Source organism: Lepisosteus oculatus, chromosome 7, assembly GCF_040954835.1.
Source record: "Lepisosteus oculatus isolate fLepOcu1 chromosome 7, fLepOcu1.hap2, whole genome shotgun sequence".
NCBI lineage: Eukaryota > Metazoa > Chordata > Actinopteri > Semionotiformes > Lepisosteidae > Lepisosteus > Lepisosteus oculatus.
Window position 1 is genome coordinate 5048042 of NC_090702.1, and position 19867 is coordinate 5067908.

Here is a 19867-nt window from a genome sequence, read left to right on the forward strand (position 1 = left end):
GGCCTCGAAAAACGGCGCGTATTTCCCCCTCCCCGGGTTTTCTAAAGCCCTCCTCTCCGTTTTCCTCACAGCGCATCCAGCAGCTGATCAGACCCTCGGACGACCTTCCCAAGACGAAGAAGGAGCAGGAGAAGCTCCTGGCCATCTTCGCGCCCGAGACTGGCCTGCAGCAACCCCTTGGAGAACCTACGCGGGAGGGGTACTTCCCTGTTCCCGAAAAGGAGTCCGTCTGCTAGACTCTTGTCAACTGTGGCCATCCTGGCTTTGCTGGGCAGGGGTCCATTTGCACCCACGTGATACCTCAAACTTGCCATCCAAAAATCAGAAACAAACGCACCACACCTGTGAAGTTTTGTTATAACTTTTGTAGCAGCACACGTTATTACTGTTGTCCTTGTTTTTCTATTAACTGATAATTTTTAATGGCGTAACCTGCCAGTGTCTGGAAGCTCAACGTTGGACCAGTTTGGTTTCTTGGAAGTCTGCGGTGTTCTTGTTTGGCTTTGTTTTCTTTAACTCTTCGGACTTTGGTTGGAGTTGGTGTTTCTTTTGTGATTTTAGGCGTGAACTGAATTGCGTTGGATGTTGGTATTCTGACAAGATCACCAGCAAAATTAACCTGACATTGAGGAATGCTCCTGGCAAACTATCTGTGTTTTCTTTTGTACAGCAGTGTAGAATCAGGTGGTTCTTCATTTTTTTTCCAAGAATGTGTTTCCTTAAAAGATTTTACAAGCTTAAAATGTTTTCATTAATCCTTAATTTCCTATGTAAAGCATACTAACAGCTTTCTTAATTTGATTGTGTCAGGCAGCATAAATGGACATCTGTGTGAGAGTTTACAGTAACCAAAACTAAAGAGGCAGAACTCATGGAATATTGACATTTATACTGGGGATAATAACTTCCAACAACTCATATGACAAAGCAAAACAAATTTAAGAAGAAAAAAAATTGACCAGTACCTTAATCCATTTTCGGAATGCTTAAGTACTAATTGGCGTGAGCACAAAAAAAAACAGAGTAGTGTTTTTTTGTTAAGTCAAGAAAGCCCTGCTAATAGTCATTAACGAATATTTCTTGATTGAGGAAGGAAAAGTTGTCTCTTCAGGTGACTTCAGAAGCCTTTAGGTTCTCAAGAAACAAGCCACTAATGAAACAGTGCCCTAGCGGACATATGGAGCTAACTGTGAATCAGCAGAAAATGTCTTCAAGATCCTGGGTGGGATGTTTTAGCTGTAAGCAAGGTATTTCACTTAGGTTGATCCACTGATTGCCAGATTGCCCCACCTGCTGTATGTAAAGGGGTCTCCCAGTCTTTTTTAATGGGTGCTAGTCATCATTGTAAATGAGAGTTCATTATCATTGGCATTACCAGAAAAAAAGAGCAGAATAAACACATAAACTGCTTGTTCAAATTAAACATTAAAAATATCCTACCGAGAATGCTAATCCAGAGGTAATTCCGCTATTCCAATATGAAATTCCAATATCTAGAAAAAAGTGGCAGTGAAAGTATATATATTTCATTTCTACTGTATATAGCATGTAAGAATCCACAAAATTGTAAATAATGGAAAAACAGAAGTAAATAAGAATCTCCAATTTAAGCAAATATCTCAAGAGCCAAGGACATCTTAAAAACAGTTTTAAAAATCAGGAGTAAGCAGGAACGGACATTTTACTGTTTAGGCTGAATCAGCCAACTCAGTAATCAGGCAACAAGAAAAGAATATCACGTGAGATTTTCACTTTGACCGCAGTTCAGGAGCAAAGGCTTAAAATAAGCTTTCTGGATGTCGAAAGAGCAGGAGCTTTAAATCACCCGGTTGCTCCCCAAAACCAAGGTTTTTTTTTAAACAAAAGCTAAAAAAACCACCAGGCAAAACAACTTTGTTTTAAACTTTTCTATTTAGATGACTCCACTGTCTGTTCTCTTGTGTCCCTCCTTGCTGATGTACCCTAGCGTGTTCTCTCACATTGCCTGAATTCTTCCCTTTTCAGAACTCAAAGCGAATATCCTAATTCTAGCCACCTGGTCCAGTATCCCAGTCCAGAGGAAGCTGTTACAAGAGTGAGAGAATGTAAACAATCCCTGTACATCTCATGCTCACATTTTGCACGGATTCCATGTGTTACAGGGATTATCTCTTTTATGCTCTCTGACTGGAGGCACTTCTAGGTTGGTGTATCGCAATCCTGAAACAGTTTTTAAAACAGTTTTTAAAACAGGTGCTGAATAAGGGCCATCTTGCGTCCGTAGCAGACTGGGTACTATGTGGTACTATTTGGTACTGGGAAGTCTCAGTAGGAGAAGACTAGCTTCTGGGCAGGTTTTAAAAAGAAGAAAGTAGAAAAAGATATCCCAACCCAGAATCCCAGCCTTTCTAGAGGTTAGATAACCTCTCTTTCCTCTTTAACTGATTTAGAAATGGACTATGGGGAGAAACGGTCAGACAAACACAGGTGGAGCCTGTGACAAGTGCCTTTCTATGGCCCGACCGTGTAGTAAAATAGTCCACAAGTCTACCAATGGAGTAACAAGTCCGGGCAACAAAGCTATAGTATACAGTTGGAGTGTCCCTCTTAGACACATATGGAAAGTATTTTCTCAAGATAGTGAAGGTTAAGATCTAGAATCCCCTCTAGAATATCTCTTCTGCTCAGCTTGAGTCATTAATGGTGCACAGATCTTTTAGAACTATAGCTCTTCAAACATGGTACATTGATTAGAGTGTTGCTTAGCCGGCCAACCCAGTGACTGTGATAATGGCAAACCGACCAAAGGTTGCACCTTGATAAAATGGACATCATTCAGTACCAAAATGCACAGGTGCCCATCACCTGACCACTGCTTGAGGATGAGTAGTCCATTATAACGAATTCTAGCAAATGCACTTGTCTGGAAATAAATTAAATGTGCCTTAGCATGAAAGATTGACGTTTTACTGCACAAAGCAGAATGTTTGCTTGAATTCAATTCAAGCTTTATTATCCCTTAGGGCAATGTTTTTGGGCAGGGTCCAACACAACAGCACAACACAGACAGGTAAACCAAAAACAAAGAATACAGTACAACAGTGATAGTTCAGTAAATTTACAGTTTAATCAGTGCTACACTACAAGAGCTGCCCTGTGCAATAACTCTCTCCCATTCATTGCTTTCAACATTTATTATGCCATTTCACCTGTGAGAAACCTGATAATTCTTTTCTCAAATATGGTAGGCAGTGTGGATTTGATATGGTGACAGTGCTGGTGCAGTCGTTATCTTCTTCATAAGGAGAGAAGGTCATCTGAAGCTTAGAAAGCAGCTCTGCTACAGTATATCAGCCACATACAGTAACTCATCAACAGGAGGTTATTAAGTTTGCCACATCATTTGACTGCAATGTGAGTCATATTGTATTTACACACAGAGGGGCCACTTACACCCGACAGTCAAAAACAACAACACGAAAATAAACTTCCCCAGATTTTTTATAATGTTCTAAAAATATGGAAGGAAGGTTGTTTAAAATGCACTTTAATCATTTTAAAGTGCATTTTTAAAATTTATCACTGTAACCTGGAGCTACTGCGTACAGATGGAACAGACCGCCACAACCACTGAACCTTCCTTAAGAACTGACTTAGTGAAAATCTTGGAGTATTTGCTATCTGGATCTAGCCTTGTCAAATCCCAGAATACCTATTTACTGTGTGCTGGTATATTCCAGGGATGTTTGTATAACCTCATCTCATTCTTCCAAGGCTCTCAGCTAGCTATGTCTATGCCATTAATTAATATCTTGTGACCACTCCATCTGGCATTGTTCATTAATATTGGAGTTGTAATTGAAAACCTAAAACAAACTCCCCCAACACCGTCTAATTTCTTCCTAACAAGCCAGCTTCTGCTTACTCCATAATTCATTTAATTAAAATTGAGACATCTCTTAGCTAGGTAACACACTCACTACAGTCAAAGAAAGCTAGTTTGAACAAAGAAGAACCTGCCTTTAAGGTACTCACAGCTAATACTTTACTTTAACACCTCTACCCTGTGACTCACCAGGTATTTATCTGATGGGTAAGACTGAAAGTCACTGCCTCAACTTGGATGAACTACCTGCTCTAGTTTAAAAAAGCCAAACTATGCATTTTGGAGCATTTTCTGAATTTCTTGAGTTTGGAGTACACAGAAAGCAGCATCAAATCTGATGTGTTTACTGTTTCATTAGTTTTACTTTTACAGAATGTTTATGTAAAAACACATGTATATATAAAATGTATATATAAACAATGAATGCAATTTCTTGTTATCAGTCACGCTCCTTTGAGTTTTTCATCTCTTCTACCTGCTTTCATGTCTCCGTTTAACAGAGAGGAGGAGCAACATACTTCTCTCATGTCCCAAAATTGGCATTGATCAGGCAAGATATTCTTGAAAGTGTAGCTTAGAGGCAGGAGTACCTACAAGCATGGAGCTTTAGACCAATGAAGCAATGTGAAACTGCAACCCATACAAAACACCTACTGTACCTGCATGAGTTCTACTGAAGGAATAAGTTAGGCTACTGCACATTGTTCATTGACCTTGTGCAAAATACAAGGAACTGCAGTAACAGAACAGGGCATGGTGATTATTGAGTGAAAGATTTACTCCTTTTCTTATTGGGAATTTATCACCTCCAAATGCCCCTGAAATGAAGAATTTATCAGCACAGTTCTCAAGTTCCATGCAAAAAGTCTTTGCTTGTCTTAGATTGTGTGACTATAACCACTGATCAGAAACAGGGATGTGGTTAAATTGCAGCATTTGTACAAAACAACAAAAAAATATATTTTCCACTTCAGATATGTGATTTAGCGGGTTAATGTTTTGCATGAGCTACTTCACTTTCTCTGTAAAACAGTAAGTAGAAATCTAGTGTCTGTGTCCCTTTTAATTGACACAGGTCACTGACTGATCAAGCTATAGGCTAGTCCACACACTGCTATGAACATATGCTATGATGATAGAATTTCAATAAGAGACATCATACAGTATGTGACAAATAGATCTACAAATGTGAGCGCTGGGATTTTAACATTTTTTGTGCCAACTCAAATGAATTCAGCCCCATTTCTTCACCCGCAGAACTACTGAAGGCTGTGGATCTCAAACTTTATAGTCAATTCAAGAAAGAGACACTTTCAAAAAGAAGCATTTGCCTGACTTTGCATGCATTTTCGGAGCAAATGAACAGGCAGTCCATGAGGGCTAGTTCAGTTCATCACGTTTGCAACAAACAGCACAGCGCTGTTTTAATGAAGAACAGGTGTCTGGCTTGCCAACACAGGACCTAATGTGTTGTTTTGTTGACACGCTGAAAGGTCTTAGGCTTGTCCCTCAAAATAAAATAAACATCGTGACTTATGTTCCAGTTTTCCTGTTTGCAAACCCCCAGCTGTCTGTCTGCAGTTGAAAGCGAGGTTTATATCACATTTCAAAATAAACAAAAGTGTCCGTCGATTTCAAAATGTACAAAGTCCCCCAAAAGCTCCATGCATGTCTGTGAACTAGGGTTATTACTAGGTACCCTTCCTCCAAGAGAGTGTAAAGTCAGTGTGAGAGTGTAGCTGTAATGAACCAAGTTTTCTCTGCTGAGGACAGCTTTTCCAAACTGATGAATGGGAGAGGGATTTTATCTGTAAATTATGCTTCATAAAAGGGAAGTTGTTTATTAGTACAATGGAATGTTTAAGAAATTATATTATTTACATTGCCACCTTCAAAATGACAGTAGAATTAAGAACTAAGTAGACGTAGCTTAGTAGAATGTTCATTAGAGTAATTTTTCAAAACCACAGAACAGAATAATAAATCTATGAGACATAGGGAAGAACGTTTATGTTAATAACACAAACCAAATTATAATCATCTAATAGCAGTGTTCACCTGTGCATTTACAACATAAGTATAATTTTAGTTCCCTGCTGTTATGAGAAATGTGCATTGAATATAATTTTGCAAAATTCTTTTTTTAAATAAAATACTCCTAATACTCTTGCACAATGAAGGAAAGGTTCATGATGCATACTGTAATATTAAGGAATGATAAATATTTTCTTGTTGCATAGTTCTATCTGTCTTTGAAAAGCTGTTTTATAATATGATGTTTATGCCCTTTGGGGGGGAGGGTCTATTAAAAGGGGCTCTTAAATATCATCCCAAAATATTAACTGATACTTTCAGCTTAACATTGTTGTAAAGGTTTTGTGACTGGCCGGATCTGTATTTTTCTTTTGTTGTGCAATTTTTGTTGCTTGCCAGTCCCAGTAAAATGGCTTTGAAAAGATTCCTTAAGAAAATGTAAAGAGAGAAGGAAAGCACATACGAACAGGACAGTGTCTACAAATCCACAGACATGGTAGTCATGGCTTAATTTTTTTTTTGATTAGCTATAGGTTGCCTGAGTCTACTGAATCCACTGGCATTGTTAACTGACATGGCAAACAACCATCTAAGCAAGAGCACTGAAATTGTTCTGAACCCTGGACATAGTGTACTGAAAATCAGAGCAGCTGTGTGCAAAAAATAAAATAACAGCAACATGCAACACATAATACTCTGTTGATACTTGTTGACTTCACTGACACGTGTGGACATGTGTCAGAATGTACCACTGGCTGTTGCAGAGACAAATACGAGATTCCCAAACAGTCCCATGATCAAATATGCACATACAATATTCAGGTTAGAGAGGAAGTCTACTGTAGGTACCACTTTCAATTCTGCCAAAACTTGGCCACTTGGCCATTTGAAACTTGAAACTTCCACACAGATGTCTGGTATTGTTCTTGCATGGTTGCAGTGAATTCTGGGAGGTCCCTGGGTTTTTATGTTGTTCAATTTCTCTGAAGACTTTCTAATGCATAACTACTTGTTAACTACTTTTATTAACATCATTATTTTATTAATTACTTATCCTTTTGGTTATCATACCAAGAACAAATTACTAAGGTTAGGAAGATAATTATTGAAACTTTTTTTTAAAGAAACAAGCATATGTAAGTTCGCAAGCCAGTGCATATTTAACCATAGAATTACTGCATGGATGCACCAATGTGTTCAATTCAGAACATCCAGTGAAATAGTACTATAAATGTAGAACAGCATTTTGATCCAAGCTCTTTTACTTGCCAACTCCTTGTCTGGTTCATAAATGTCTCAAGATAATGAGCCTCTGTGTTTAGTAAGACAGCCTCTTTTTTAGTAGTTTTGTACAGAAAAGGTGTTATCAGGATGTTTGACAGTGATAATGTGAACTCCTTGTACTGTATATCTGTTCCTGAAGTTGTGCTCGGACATTTACTTTCATTCAAAGCTTTGATACTCCACTGAAAGTGTTTTAAAAATCAATTCCACTGTTGCCTACCCAACCATGGGTAACAATGAATTCCAGTTGTCCAGCATTCGTAGTTTAGAATGTAAAATTCTGAAAAGAATTGAATGATGAAATGATAATTCTATTAAATTCCAATAGAAAAGTGCTGATTTGCGATATTTGCTACCATGCTGAAAACCAGGATTTTAAAATACTGTACAAAAAACAAGAATGTTTTATGCCTAGCAAATCAAAGAAGTAGCAATATTGCAAAATCGCTAAAAAAAAATAAAAATAATATTTATTATATTTCATATACTATGGGAGACCTACGTAATAGAATTAAAAATGAAACATCTGTGCTTTTAAAAAAAAATCAAACATAGAATAGAAGACACAGCTGACAGGTTCAATTCAATTATGACTGCAGCCCTGGGTTCATAAGTACCTTAAGCTCAGTAAGCAAGATGGAACCTTGAGGATAGCTTTTGTTTGATGAATTACTGGAGAAAAAAAAAACTGTAAACCACAGCATTCTTCCCGAGTCAGTAGGTCTACTGCCTTTTCCTGTTGATCTTTTAATTGTGAACTACCAGATCTGAAGGTCTGGCCAAGATTAATGGAAGCAAGATTGATGTTGTTGGCACCAATGCCAGGCCTTCATTCAATCTCACTGAGCAAATGAAACCCTTTGCTGGACCGAGGCTTTGAATGCAGTTTAACCTCTTTGACTATCTTCTGGCTGTGAAAAAGACCTTAGAGGGTAAGAGGCACATGGATTGAATGAGTTGATTTTCTATTCAAATCAGCGTCGTTGCTTTCCCATACCTCCTCTTCCACACCTAGGCCAGCGTGCCTTTTCAGTGGCAGGAAGTTGGTTCGGTTTACAAAGTCCTACTCTGTTCGGCTGGGCGTTGTGTGTAATACCCACATCAGGGCCTTCACCCTGATTAATTCAAGGCCTCCTCACAGAAAATGCACACATTTTGGAAATCGGGCTTGCAAAATTGTCCAAAAGTGTTCCATGACGCGGCAATGGATTTTTTTTTACACTTTGACTTTAGTTGGGAAAGGAACCTTTTGAAATGTGAAGTGGGGACAGTTTGTGACAAAACTGTAGCGAATTGCTTTACTGTATATTGTATTTGGTGATGTACTGTACAAAACATGACCAGCCTTGAAAGCACCCTCATCAGCACGAAGCAAAGAAATAACATTTCTGTGGCTAGCTGAGCAGGGTTTCAGTGCAAACTAACGTTAAACATTGTTAATTTTTAAGTGAATATCATTAACAGTGTGGTGAATCAAGAAATATTAATCAACACTAATAACAGTACATAAGCACGATGATTATGCATTACAAAGGAAACATCCTGTGTGGATCCTCTCAAATTAAATTTAATCGTCAATGTTTAGAATCACAGGTTTTGCTCAGTTACCTGTGAATATATCTCTATTGTTACTTCAGCTTATGTGTTTTTTGTTAACCACACTGACGAGTTCACACACCGGTTTTCAATAGTTTTGGGAGCTGTCTGGTTTGCTGAAATCTTTTCTTGTCCTTTATTCAGCTTCATTTCATAGCTAGGCAGTACTGTCATTCGACCAGTAATGTTTGAAAAATATACAGAAGGTATAGTTTTTGTGTTATGTGTTCTTATTGTTTTTAGGTTATAAGGTTACTTTAGGTCTTACCAGCAACAGCTGTTGCAAATGTTACAGAAGTTAAGGAAGAGTAGTATAGGAAATACTACACTACCCAAATGATGTTAAAGACCTGAAGAAGGCTCTACAGTGGGAAATGTTGTATTTCTTTTCTTTACCTTTCCAGTCCAATGCAGGGCAGACACAGACACACACAAGCACAATTTTTTCCAGTTTTCCCAGAAGCCATTTAACCTACCAGCATGTCTTTCAACTGTGGGGGTAAGCCGGAGCACCCGGAGGAACACCACACAAAACAAGAGAAGAACATAAGAACTCCACACAGATAGCATTCCAGGAATTTAACCCAGAGCCACAGCACTGCAAGGCAGCAATGCTAATCACTGTGCTATGGTGCTGCCCCAAAGTCATATCCTCAGCAGGAAGTTGACTTCACTAGCTTCCTTTATCCAAACTCGTTTCATTACTACGTATTTACCTTATTAATATATAGTGATAGAAAGTTCAAAAAGTTCTAATAGATATTTCAAACTAATACTACGGTATATATTAAACTGGAAATTAGTTCGATGATCTCTTGTGTCTGTTTCTGAGTATTGTGCAGAGGATCAATGTACATAGTTAAACGCACACAGAAAAATCAACTGAAAAAAAGACATGATTGTTTACAATAATGTATTATCTTAATTGGCATTGCTTACTGATAGTTAATATTGTACAATGTAGTCAAACAATAACAAAGCCAAAATCCCAGAAAAGGTGTGTTTGGGAGTGTTAAGAGCAGTCAGTATTTTTTATGATTAATTTGCAAAGGAAAAGAAAACAAATGCATTAGTTGCTTTTTTAATGGATTTTTATTGTTTTGGAAACATTAAAAATAAAAACTGATCTCCCCTTCATCCTATTACTATTCAAAATAGTAATCTGCACCTGAAGAGGAGAGTATTCAAAAAGCTTACAGCAACATCTACAGTATGATAGAGATAAAACATATTTGAATATTATATATAAAAACTAAAATAAAATAATGATTTAACTAGGACAGTTGCAGACTCCCACACTCTACTGTATCTTGGCACTGTGGATATATCCTGTGGAAAGTTCCAAGTGATTTGGTTTTCTATAATTTTACAAACTTATCTTTACAAAATTGTGCACAAATGGGTCTTGTATTTTAGAAAAGTGTAAATGCAGATTTTAGGAAAATAATTTCTTATACATTCTTCTTCCAGTTCGTGTACTTAGTTACCTATTTAACTTTTCAATGTGAAAATCACCATTGTCATTAACTCTGTTGATTAATTTTATTTCTCTTTGGCATAGCACTCTGTACTAATTTTTGTAACAGAATAATTATGACAAATTCAGTGTTGTGAATTTGTACAGTGTGTAATGAAAACTATGCAGATGTACAAATGTATTTCTAAAAACAACTCATTGTGTGTGGAATTTTGTTTGGCTTCGTCTCCTCCCACACCCTGCTCTGTTTTCAACAGTAGTACACATTTGCAACTCAAAATAATTAGAATAAGAATAAGTGACATAAGTCGTCGTAAAAACACAATTCCAGGTAGCTTTTCGTAGCTGTTTGCTTCTGAGTAGGTTCTGCGACACATTTCCTTAAATTAATAGCAAAACCTAAAAAGGTTAAAAGTAACAGACTTTTATGTAAGCTTGCAAAACAAATTAGATATATACTGATGGCAAAAAGAAAAGCAACACCTCCTCCTCCACACTCTGGTCCTCCCGTCTGCATGGAACAGGCTGAAGAGTGACTCATCCGTGAAGAGGACCTGATGCCACTGCTGACGAGTCCATTGCAGCCTCTGTCTGGCCCAGGCCAGTCGGGTGTGACGTCTAGGAGGTGTGAGCAGAGGGCCTCTGACAGGTCGCCTTGCTCCAAGACCAGGAGCATGGAGCCTCACTGTCCTGTCACTGATGCGGGCATTGTGTCTGCCAGTAGTTTCAGCAGCAGTATGGGTGGCAGATCTGAAACGATCTCTCAGATGGACCAGTCTGAAGTGTCGGTCCTGCTCTGGTGTGGTCACTCGAGGGCGACCGGATCTTGGGATGGTCATCTGTCCTGCTGGTCTGCTGAGACCTTCTCTGCAGTCGGGACACAGTGGAGCGGCTTACTCCATAGTGTCTGGCAACGATGCCACATGACATGCCAGCCTGCAGCATGCCAATGTCCCTCTCCCTTGCTTCTGGTGACATTCGAGGCATTATGGAATTCACAGAAAACTGACTGAGTGTGGCCCTTTTCTTGCAGTGACCTAAGCTTTGAATTAATGCCCTTTTAAAGGTGATCTGATCGGGCATTGTTCCACCTGGACCTTGTTGGGTAAAAGTGCACCTAACGAACTTTCGTGTGATTGGCAAGTTGCAATGCCTCACTGCACAAGCTGTATTGCTGGTCAGAGGGCTTAAAACAAATTGGCAACTTTTTGTGAAAGGATATAAGCTATAACTATAGTATTGTAGCACTCTCGGGTTCACGGGGGTATGCGCCCTCGCCGCTGCCAACTCAGGTCGGCCCCCCACCGTTGGGGACTCAAACCCGGGCCTCCAGCATCACTCAACAGGGACCCAGCCAGTTGAGCTAAAGGGAAATCTCCTGTTACCCCGACGGCTGTGGTCCCTGCTATTCACAGGGAAGGGCGGTGACGTCACCGCGCCAGTAAGCCGGCTCGCACAACCTGCAATGGTGGCCGTATGCGTTACAGTATTCTCATTCCAGAAAATGTTGCGTTTCTTTTTTCCATCAGTATACATTGACAGGTAACATGTCTGTGGGACATAAACTGCTGTTATACGTGGAGCTGGTGAAGTAACCTCAAAGTGAAATACATTCTTAGCTTGATCCATGATGCTTTGAAAATAATCTACTGTAGTTTAGCAAATAAAAATGGAGCAGAAATAATCAACATCAAAAACTGTTTATGGGTTTTACTCTGCTTTCCCCTGTGGCCTTGTACTGGATAAAGGAGTTTAGAAAACAGAAGAAAGCAGGGATGGATAACAAAATTGTGATGAGCAATATTCTAAAAGAAAATACTTTAATCCATCAATCCATTTTCTAACTGCATCTCCCAATTCAGGGTCATGGGGAAACCGGAGCCTATCAGAGCAAGCATCGGGCAAAAGGCAGGATACAGTACATCCTGGATGGGATGTCCATCCACTGCAGGGCACAAACAGACACAACCACAACCAGTCTCACATGCACATTCACACCGGGACCAGTTTTCCCAGAAGCCGATTAAATACCCAATACAACTTGAGGAAACTTGAGCACCTAGAGGAAACTCATGCGAACACGGGGTGACCATACAAACTCCACACAGATGGGACCCCAGGTGCGGAATAGAATTCAGGCAGCAACACTGACCACTGCACCCTGAAAAATACCTTAATATTATCTGGTATTTAATATTGTATATACTACTTACAATTACCATATGACTACATTATGGTAGACTTATGGTGTCACTTAGTGATTCCTACTGCTGGGTTGAAATAGTCATTGCCCATCAACTCAGAAACTCATACCCCTCAGTGGGACTGTAGAAACATTCGCGAATAATTGTAGTTGGCATACAAAGCATTCGCTTAACAATTGAATTGTGTTGCTTTTGCATTCATAAATCAAAAGAATTACAACAGCTAAAGGTTTAGTAGCTGTATACTTTCTAAATGTGAAGTTTAGCCCCCTTTCAATTCACCAAAGAGACATTTTGGGGCTGCAAAGTAGTATATTAATAAGGAATGTTGTCAAACACCTGGTGCTTATTTAAGAAGGCATGAAATTCACCAGTATGAGGGTCTGAATATTTTGCCACAACCCAATATCAGTTTTCTTGTGGATTGTAATGGCTTGACTAGACCTATGTTATGCCCTTTTCTAGCACTAGGTGGAGGTGAATCTTCGTTTGGGCTTCGCTGAGCGGTTCAGCCACTCTTCACTAATGTTTTTAGGAGGGGCTTCAGAGCTGTTTTGCGATATTCCATATAATTTTAAACTATTTCAACGCCCTGCGGGGTGTTCAATTTTTTACTGCATCAAAATGTTCTCGGAGACTTTTAGATTAAGTTGTGACGGACATTCGGCTAACAGGATTCCTCTGTGATCAAGATTTACAAATCAAGTAGGCACAACTTCAACTTTCCACACCCTGGGTCACTGCCTGCAAGAGCCCCGTCGCAGATTGATCACGAACCTCCAAGCCCCTTCCGCCTTACGTACGCCAGTGACGTCGACCTTCCCATGATGCAGCGGGGCTCTGCTAGGGAAAGATGGCCGAGGGCGGAGCGGCTGATCTAGAAACCCAGCGAGCTGAGATCGCGGCGCTGCTGAAAACACAGCTGCGGAAGGGAGACACTTGGTAAGAGGGGGCTGTTGCTGTATGGGAGCCCTGTGGCTTGCGATAGACAGCAGTGGCACGGGCTGTCATCTCAACGGGGCCGTGGGAAACCCGCAAGCATGGCCCCTGTTCTCAGACATTTAAGAGGCTCACTGGAGCTGATTAGCTGTGGGAACAGTGCGACCGGCACTTTTAGGACTTCTCCGGTGTGAAAAAGTCCTTGTCGTTCACATTTGGAATGCCACCGAGTGACATCTTAGTTTCCCTTACGTGATTGCTGTTTGGGGGCTCCGTAGCTGTCAGAGAGAGGCCGGTGAGATTAAAATAGGTTCTTGAAGTGAATCAGCTTGCTCGCCTTCTGCAGGAGCGAGGCGGAGAGCCGAGGGCAGCCACCTGTCAGAAATACTTCGCAATCGGATCTACAAGTGTCACCAATAAGCATAAAACGCACACTTGGTCCGACGACCTGCATGATGAAAAACGTGTGCCCCGTTTCAGGAAAGCTTCAGAACAGGGTGCTCGATTGTCCATCGGTTCCCACGAAAGCTGCGGCTTGCTGGTCATTCATTGTGTTCTAGGAGATAAATACGAGCTACTGTAGCGAGTTTCTACATTTGTGCGTATGTGTCTTTCCCTAATTCCTTCTCAGAAGCTATCAAATTAAAAGCGCTCGTCAAGTACGCATCGCAGGTGGAGATTTTTGTAATTGTCATCGGTTCTGCACAGTTGTGGATCTGTGCCGAGTTTTGTATTTTGACTGACAGGTCGCACATGGTCAGTATGAAAGTGCAGATTCCGAATTGAAAATATCGAGTTGGAATACCGAAAGGGGCAGCCTTAGTGTGTTTTGAATTGAGCAAATACATCCAAAAAAGTCATTTTCGTTTGTATTAAATACTTTTAACTGATATTTTTGAACGCTGTGTATAATCCATACTATTTTAGAACTTCCTGGGTGTTTCAAATACTGTGTTTATTTGTGACCCTTTGAACATAATCTTAATAGAACTGGAAGTTCAGTTCATTACATTTGAGCTCTTCTGCAGTCTTATTATTAGGGCACATTTTGCTGTCAGTGGTGGGAAAGCCTCCCTTGCAAAATTATTCACCCCCTCCTTTCCCCCTTCCTATTTATTTGAATTACAAATTATGGATGCATGTTGTTTTAAAGACAGTATTTCAGTATGTCTGATCTAGACTGCTCAAATATGTGAGCTAAAAAAAATAAAAAAAATAAATGTCAGTAAAAGGTGCAAAGAAAAATCAAAAACAAAAAAAAATGTATTGATTGAATAAGTATTCACACTCTGCCGTGGCAAACCTCATTTGGGTCAAGTGCACACATTAATTTCTCTACAGTTGGTTGAATGGAGGGTCAGCATGGTGAGCCAGTAGCTGGCATGGCTGTATGGAGCCCTGGGTTCAATTCCAAAGGTTCTATCTGTGTGGAGTTTGTATGTTCTCCACATGCTCATGTGGGTTTTTCCTCTGAGTGCTCCAGTTCTCTCCCGCAGCCCAAAGACTGCGCCTTCTGAGAAAACTGGCCCTGGTGTGTGTGTGTGTGTGTGTGTGTGTGTGTGTGTGTCCCATCCAAGGTGTACCCTGCCCCACACTTGTTGCTTGTCAGGTTAGGTATTGGTTACCCAGTGATCCTGTATTGTATAATGCAGGATCACTGGGTGGCAGGGTGAGCCACCGACAGCCTTGGAAGAGCTACAGAGTTCAGGGGCTGAGATGAGACAAAACGTCCATGGGTTTCCATATCCTAGTCCCTCCACAGATCTGGCCAGTTTGATAGAGTGGCAGAACCATCTCAGCAGAGCATGTTCCTGCAAACATGGGGCAAAAGGTTTTGTGATCCAGCAGCTGACCATTATGTCTAGTGCAAACCCAACACATCATTCCTGGGCGCAAACTGTTCCTGGGTAAATGATCATTCACTGACTAATGTTTGTACCGGCTGCTGTTAAATCCACACCTTTTACAGCTACCATCATGGTCATTTATACTTTAAGAAAAGATGAGGAGTTTTCAGATCTGTACAACTGCCTTGAAAGAGCAGCTAACTGAAAGAGATTAAGTACAGCTAATTAGTAACTCAAGTAGTATTGATTCTGATGATCTCATCATCTGTCATAGAAGGCATTGGAGCTTTATTTCCTGATCAGCAGTTAGCGCAGTCAGGGCTGTATCTCCAGTGTACTGTAGTTCAGTAAGCACAGGGAAGCCTCATTCTACAAGCCTATGATCTAATCCAGCTGCTTCTGTGGTTCTTCGTGGCCGTGGTTTTTGTAAAAAAGGGAAAAAAAAACTTTTTTACAAAACTTTAACTGGAGTTAATTTCCTTACTTTCATGCTTGTGCATTTGAGAAAAGGACACTTTTCATGTAAACATCTGAACCACATACTGTACAGCCACAGGGAAACAACATGTGCTGGAAGCTATACAGACTACAGACTTTTTGCATTTTGGATACTTTTGATTGCTTATTTCAAGCCTTACATATTTTTCTTGACTCCCTGTGAAAATGTGATTCCTGTATCTCAGAGACAAAAACTCTGGCTGCTGAAAATTCCTCTGTTTTCGTATACCTTTAGGCTGATGTACTCCAAACATACAATAATAGCTTTATGAATTATTTTCAGAAGCAATTCTTGTTCATAGAGTATTGCACATAACACCTAAAGCAAAGGTCATGGAGTTGCATAAAATACATGTTTGATGCAATAAGAGCAAGTAAAATCAGTTAAAATTCCTTCTTCAGTGGTCATACCAGTTACTGGTATGCCAATTGAAATTGTGCTGTAAGCATTATGACAAGGGTAGTTTAACCAATCAGTGTTAAGAGCTAAGCTGCAGAGCTTTGCCTAACATTCTCCAAATTTGCTGCGACTTTTGAAAATCAATAGACTGGGGAATTTGCACAGTCAAGCTGTTTGATGCAGGCAATCTGCTTAAAACCGGTAGAATCATTTCTTCACAGTGGCAATGATATGTTTCTTTAAGAAGAGCGTGACATGAGCCATTTCTGGGCTCAATGAAATAAACTGGTTCTCTGAGCTGAACTAGTCTGAGGGAGACAGCAATTAACTTTTTTACCGCTTTGAAAAGCTAGACATCGTTTGTTTGGATGTGAAATCCAAATCTCAACTCAGATTATGTTTAACTTGGACGCACATAAAGTGCAGTGTTCATCAAAGTGTGGCACAATGAGAGGACTACTAGCCATAAGAGAGAACATAGTTTGCTCTTACTGGTATCTATCTTTAGATTTTTCGGCACAATAAGGAGGATGTCCATACGGTACCATGAAGGAGGAGGGTTAAGTATCCTGTTGCTGAACGAATATATTCAACAAGCAAAGTAATAATCGGAAAAAATAATGTGTAATACTTATAAGTATGTTGTGTTTTTTTTTAACAGGTATTTAGTAGATAGCCGCTGGTTCAAGCAGTGGAAGAAATATGTTGGTTTCGACAGCTGGGACAAATACCAGATGGGAGAACAGAATGTATATCCTGGCCCCGTTGACAACTCTGGCCTCCTCAAAGGTACATCATGCTTTCGGTTCTTTTCCCGGCTACCTCAGAGATGTGCTTCCCAATTAGCCGTGTGGCCTAGTGTGTTTACACAGTGCCTTGCAGGAGTATTCTGACAGTGTTCACGTTTTGTTGCTTTAAAATCTTGCGGTCACGACTCTTGAGAATATTTCTTATACTGTATATCCAATCTAGTCCGCACATTCACGAACAAAGAAGTAAATCTTTAACTTGGATGAAAAATGGAAAGGGTATGACTTCGTAAGTATTCGAGCTTCTTGCTACGACCACCCTAAATGAATTTTGGTGCGCAAAATTACCTTTATGAGTTAGTTAACGAGTTAGTTACTTTGCAGGCAGGTGGAGACGCACTTCATGCATTATTGGAGTAATCACTGACCAATACAACATGGTAATGTATACTAAATTTGCTGCTGGAAGAGGAGTTAGTGGCACCAGTAGGGGGCGCTCACCCTGTGGTCTGTGTGGGTCCTAATGCCCCAGTGTAGTGATGGGGATACTGTACAGTAAAAAAGGTGTTGTCCTTCAGATGAGACATCAAACTGAGGTTCTGACTGTTTTGTCTCGAAAGAGTAGGGGTGTTGTCCCGGTGTCCTGGCTAAATTTCCCACTGGCTTTTAACAATCCTGGTCTCCTAATAATCCCCACCTCTGATCTGGCTTCATCACTCTGTTCTCCTCCCCTTGAGAGCTGATGTGTGGGGCGCATCCTGATGCAGTTTGGCTGCTGTTGCATCATCCAGGTGGGGCTACATACTGGTGTTGGTGGAGGGGAGTCCCCCATTACCTGTTAAGTGTGAGTGACGTTTTATACAGGGGGGAAAGGATTTAACAAGGTGGACTGAGCAGAGGACACTAACTGGTGCTCAGTAACTTGTATAAAGGCATTAACACCTTCCAGGCTAGGTGAATGCACAAAAGCAATGCCCGAGAGAATGTTTAAACCCTCCCTCTCTGTGCATCCAGAACAGAGGGAACTGGGAAAGAGGTGGACAATCAGAGGTGCGCCAGCATCTGAACCTGTGCAGCCCTTGAGTGGGCAATGTACTGTATACCTGTTTCCCTGGATTGTGGTGTAAGGGCCTCTGGTGCATTTGGGGGCGAAACCCCATTTTGGTACTAGTGACAATTTCGGGGAACCCAGATTACCATTGTAATGGTACGTTCTTATAATGTGCTTTTCAATGTGTCCCATGAGTGCCAAGTGCCCACTCAATTCCGCCCAATTCTTTGTCTTGGATTATGAACCCAGTGAACTGAATTGAAGACTAGGCCAAGATGGAGATCTGATCTTTGTCCCTCTGCCGTACAGATGGCGACTCCCAGGCCCTTAAGGAACACCTCATCGATGAGCTGGACTACATCCTGGTGCCCACTGAGGGCTGGAATAAGTTAGTGAGCTGGTATGGACTGACTGTGAGTCAAGAGCCAATAGCACGCAAGGTACAGTATACCTACCCCGGAGCTGTTGTTGTTGTTGTTGTTGTTTTTAAACACCAGACTAACATTTTATACTCGCTGCTATTAATTATGCATTTGATCTATATTGGGGCACCTCATAGCATATGTAAGGTTTGTAGAATGTAGCACACTTCCTATTATCTTCTCTCTCAGAGACATGCACAGCCATTTAACATTTCCACTGTCCACTGTCCTTTCCATCATTGCAAACCGCTCAAATCCTGTTAGTCTTTATCTGCTGATCTCTCTCACGTTTGTCTTTCTGAGAAAGTCTGGGTCTGATGTGGCTTCTTTCAGGGGAGATGCTGCATAATACGATCATGTACAAAGTACCTCAAAGGTAGGTCTTGAGTAAATCCTGAGTAAATACCAAAAAAATACTCATTCGGATGTTTCCATTGAATCAGCAGGGTATAGAAATAACCAGGCGTTCAAGTGAAGCCCTTCAAAGTAAAAAAAAAATGAAAGCCTGAGATCAAGTTCTTCGATACAGTCATGAATGTGTAAGCCTTTTTGATCCGTACTCGAGTAAATACAGTATTTAATCTGTCTAATAAACAGAGATTCCCTACCTATTAGATTATATTAATAATGCATTTTTGGCCACACCATGCTTGCCACACTCGTAAAGAAAAAATAAACATTATCTGGATCCGAATCATAAAAGAAACATTTCAATTTATGGAACTGTTAACGTTTTTGTTTTATTTTTTACAATAAATCCATGTGGGTCCTAATGCCCCAGTATAGTGACGGGGACACTATACTGTAAACAGGCGCCGTCCTTCGGATGAGACGTAAAACCGAGGACCTGACTCTCTGTGGTCATTAAAAATCCCAGGGCGTTTCTCGAAAAGAGTAACCCCGGCGTAGTGGCCAAATTTCCCGTTGGCCCTTACCAATCATGGCCTCCTAATAATCCCCATCTATGAATTGGCTTCATTACTCTGCTCTCCTCCCCACTGATAGCTGATGTGTGGTGAGCGTTCTGGTGCACTATGGCTGCTGTCGCATCATCCAGGTGAGGCTGCACATTGGTGGTGGTGGAGGGGAGTCCCCATTACCTGTAAAGCGCTTTGAGTGGAGTGTCCAGAAAAGCGCTTTGAGTGGAGTGTCCAGAAAAGCGCTATATAAGTGTAAGCAATTATTATTATTATTATTATTATTATTATTATTATTATTATTATAAATAGTAGAAACGTAGCAAGGTGGTCATTGCAGTCTGTTATAATATTGGAGAACTTTCCCTCCTGTCTGAACACCTCTTCAGCAATGTTCTGAACAAATAACCTACAGATCTTGTAAAAGTTTCCATTTATCAGTCTTCTGTTTCTTATTTCAAGCTTGAGTTTTTATTCCGTTAATCCAGAAAATGATATATGCTGTGTTTAGGACAGCAGATGTATTTGGTTCAATACTGTCAGCTAGCTGTATCAGATTCTCGGAACTAATGGGGAAAAAAAGC

General features: G+C 40.4%; 2 protein-coding genes across 6 annotated transcripts in view; both read left to right on the forward strand.

Annotated features, from left to right (window-relative positions):
- The window catches only part of slc6a13 (solute carrier family 6 member 13), a 47867-nt gene extending 37417 nt beyond the window's left edge, over nucleotides 1-10450 (forward strand). For all 4 annotated transcript variants that reach the window (XM_015353286.2, XM_006633819.3, XM_015353287.2 and 1 more), the window contains one exon: nucleotides 72-10450. In XM_015353286.2, coding sequence (XP_015208772.1) covers nucleotides 72-236 — 165 coding nt within the window. In that variant the 3' untranslated portion in view covers nucleotides 237-10450. The remainder of the gene's footprint in view (nucleotides 1-71) is intronic.
- Nucleotides 10451-13275: 2825 nt separating this feature from the next.
- The window catches only part of LOC102689806 (ubiquitin carboxyl-terminal hydrolase 15), a 40470-nt gene continuing 33878 nt past the window's right edge, over nucleotides 13276-19867 (forward strand). For both annotated transcript variants that reach the window (XM_006633818.3, XM_015353289.2), the window contains exons 1-3: nucleotides 13276-13402; nucleotides 16806-16933; nucleotides 18254-18384. In XM_006633818.3, coding sequence (XP_006633881.2) covers nucleotides 13314-13402; nucleotides 16806-16933; nucleotides 18254-18384 — 348 coding nt within the window. In that variant the 5' untranslated portion in view covers nucleotides 13276-13313. The remainder of the gene's footprint in view (nucleotides 13403-16805; nucleotides 16934-18253; nucleotides 18385-19867) is intronic.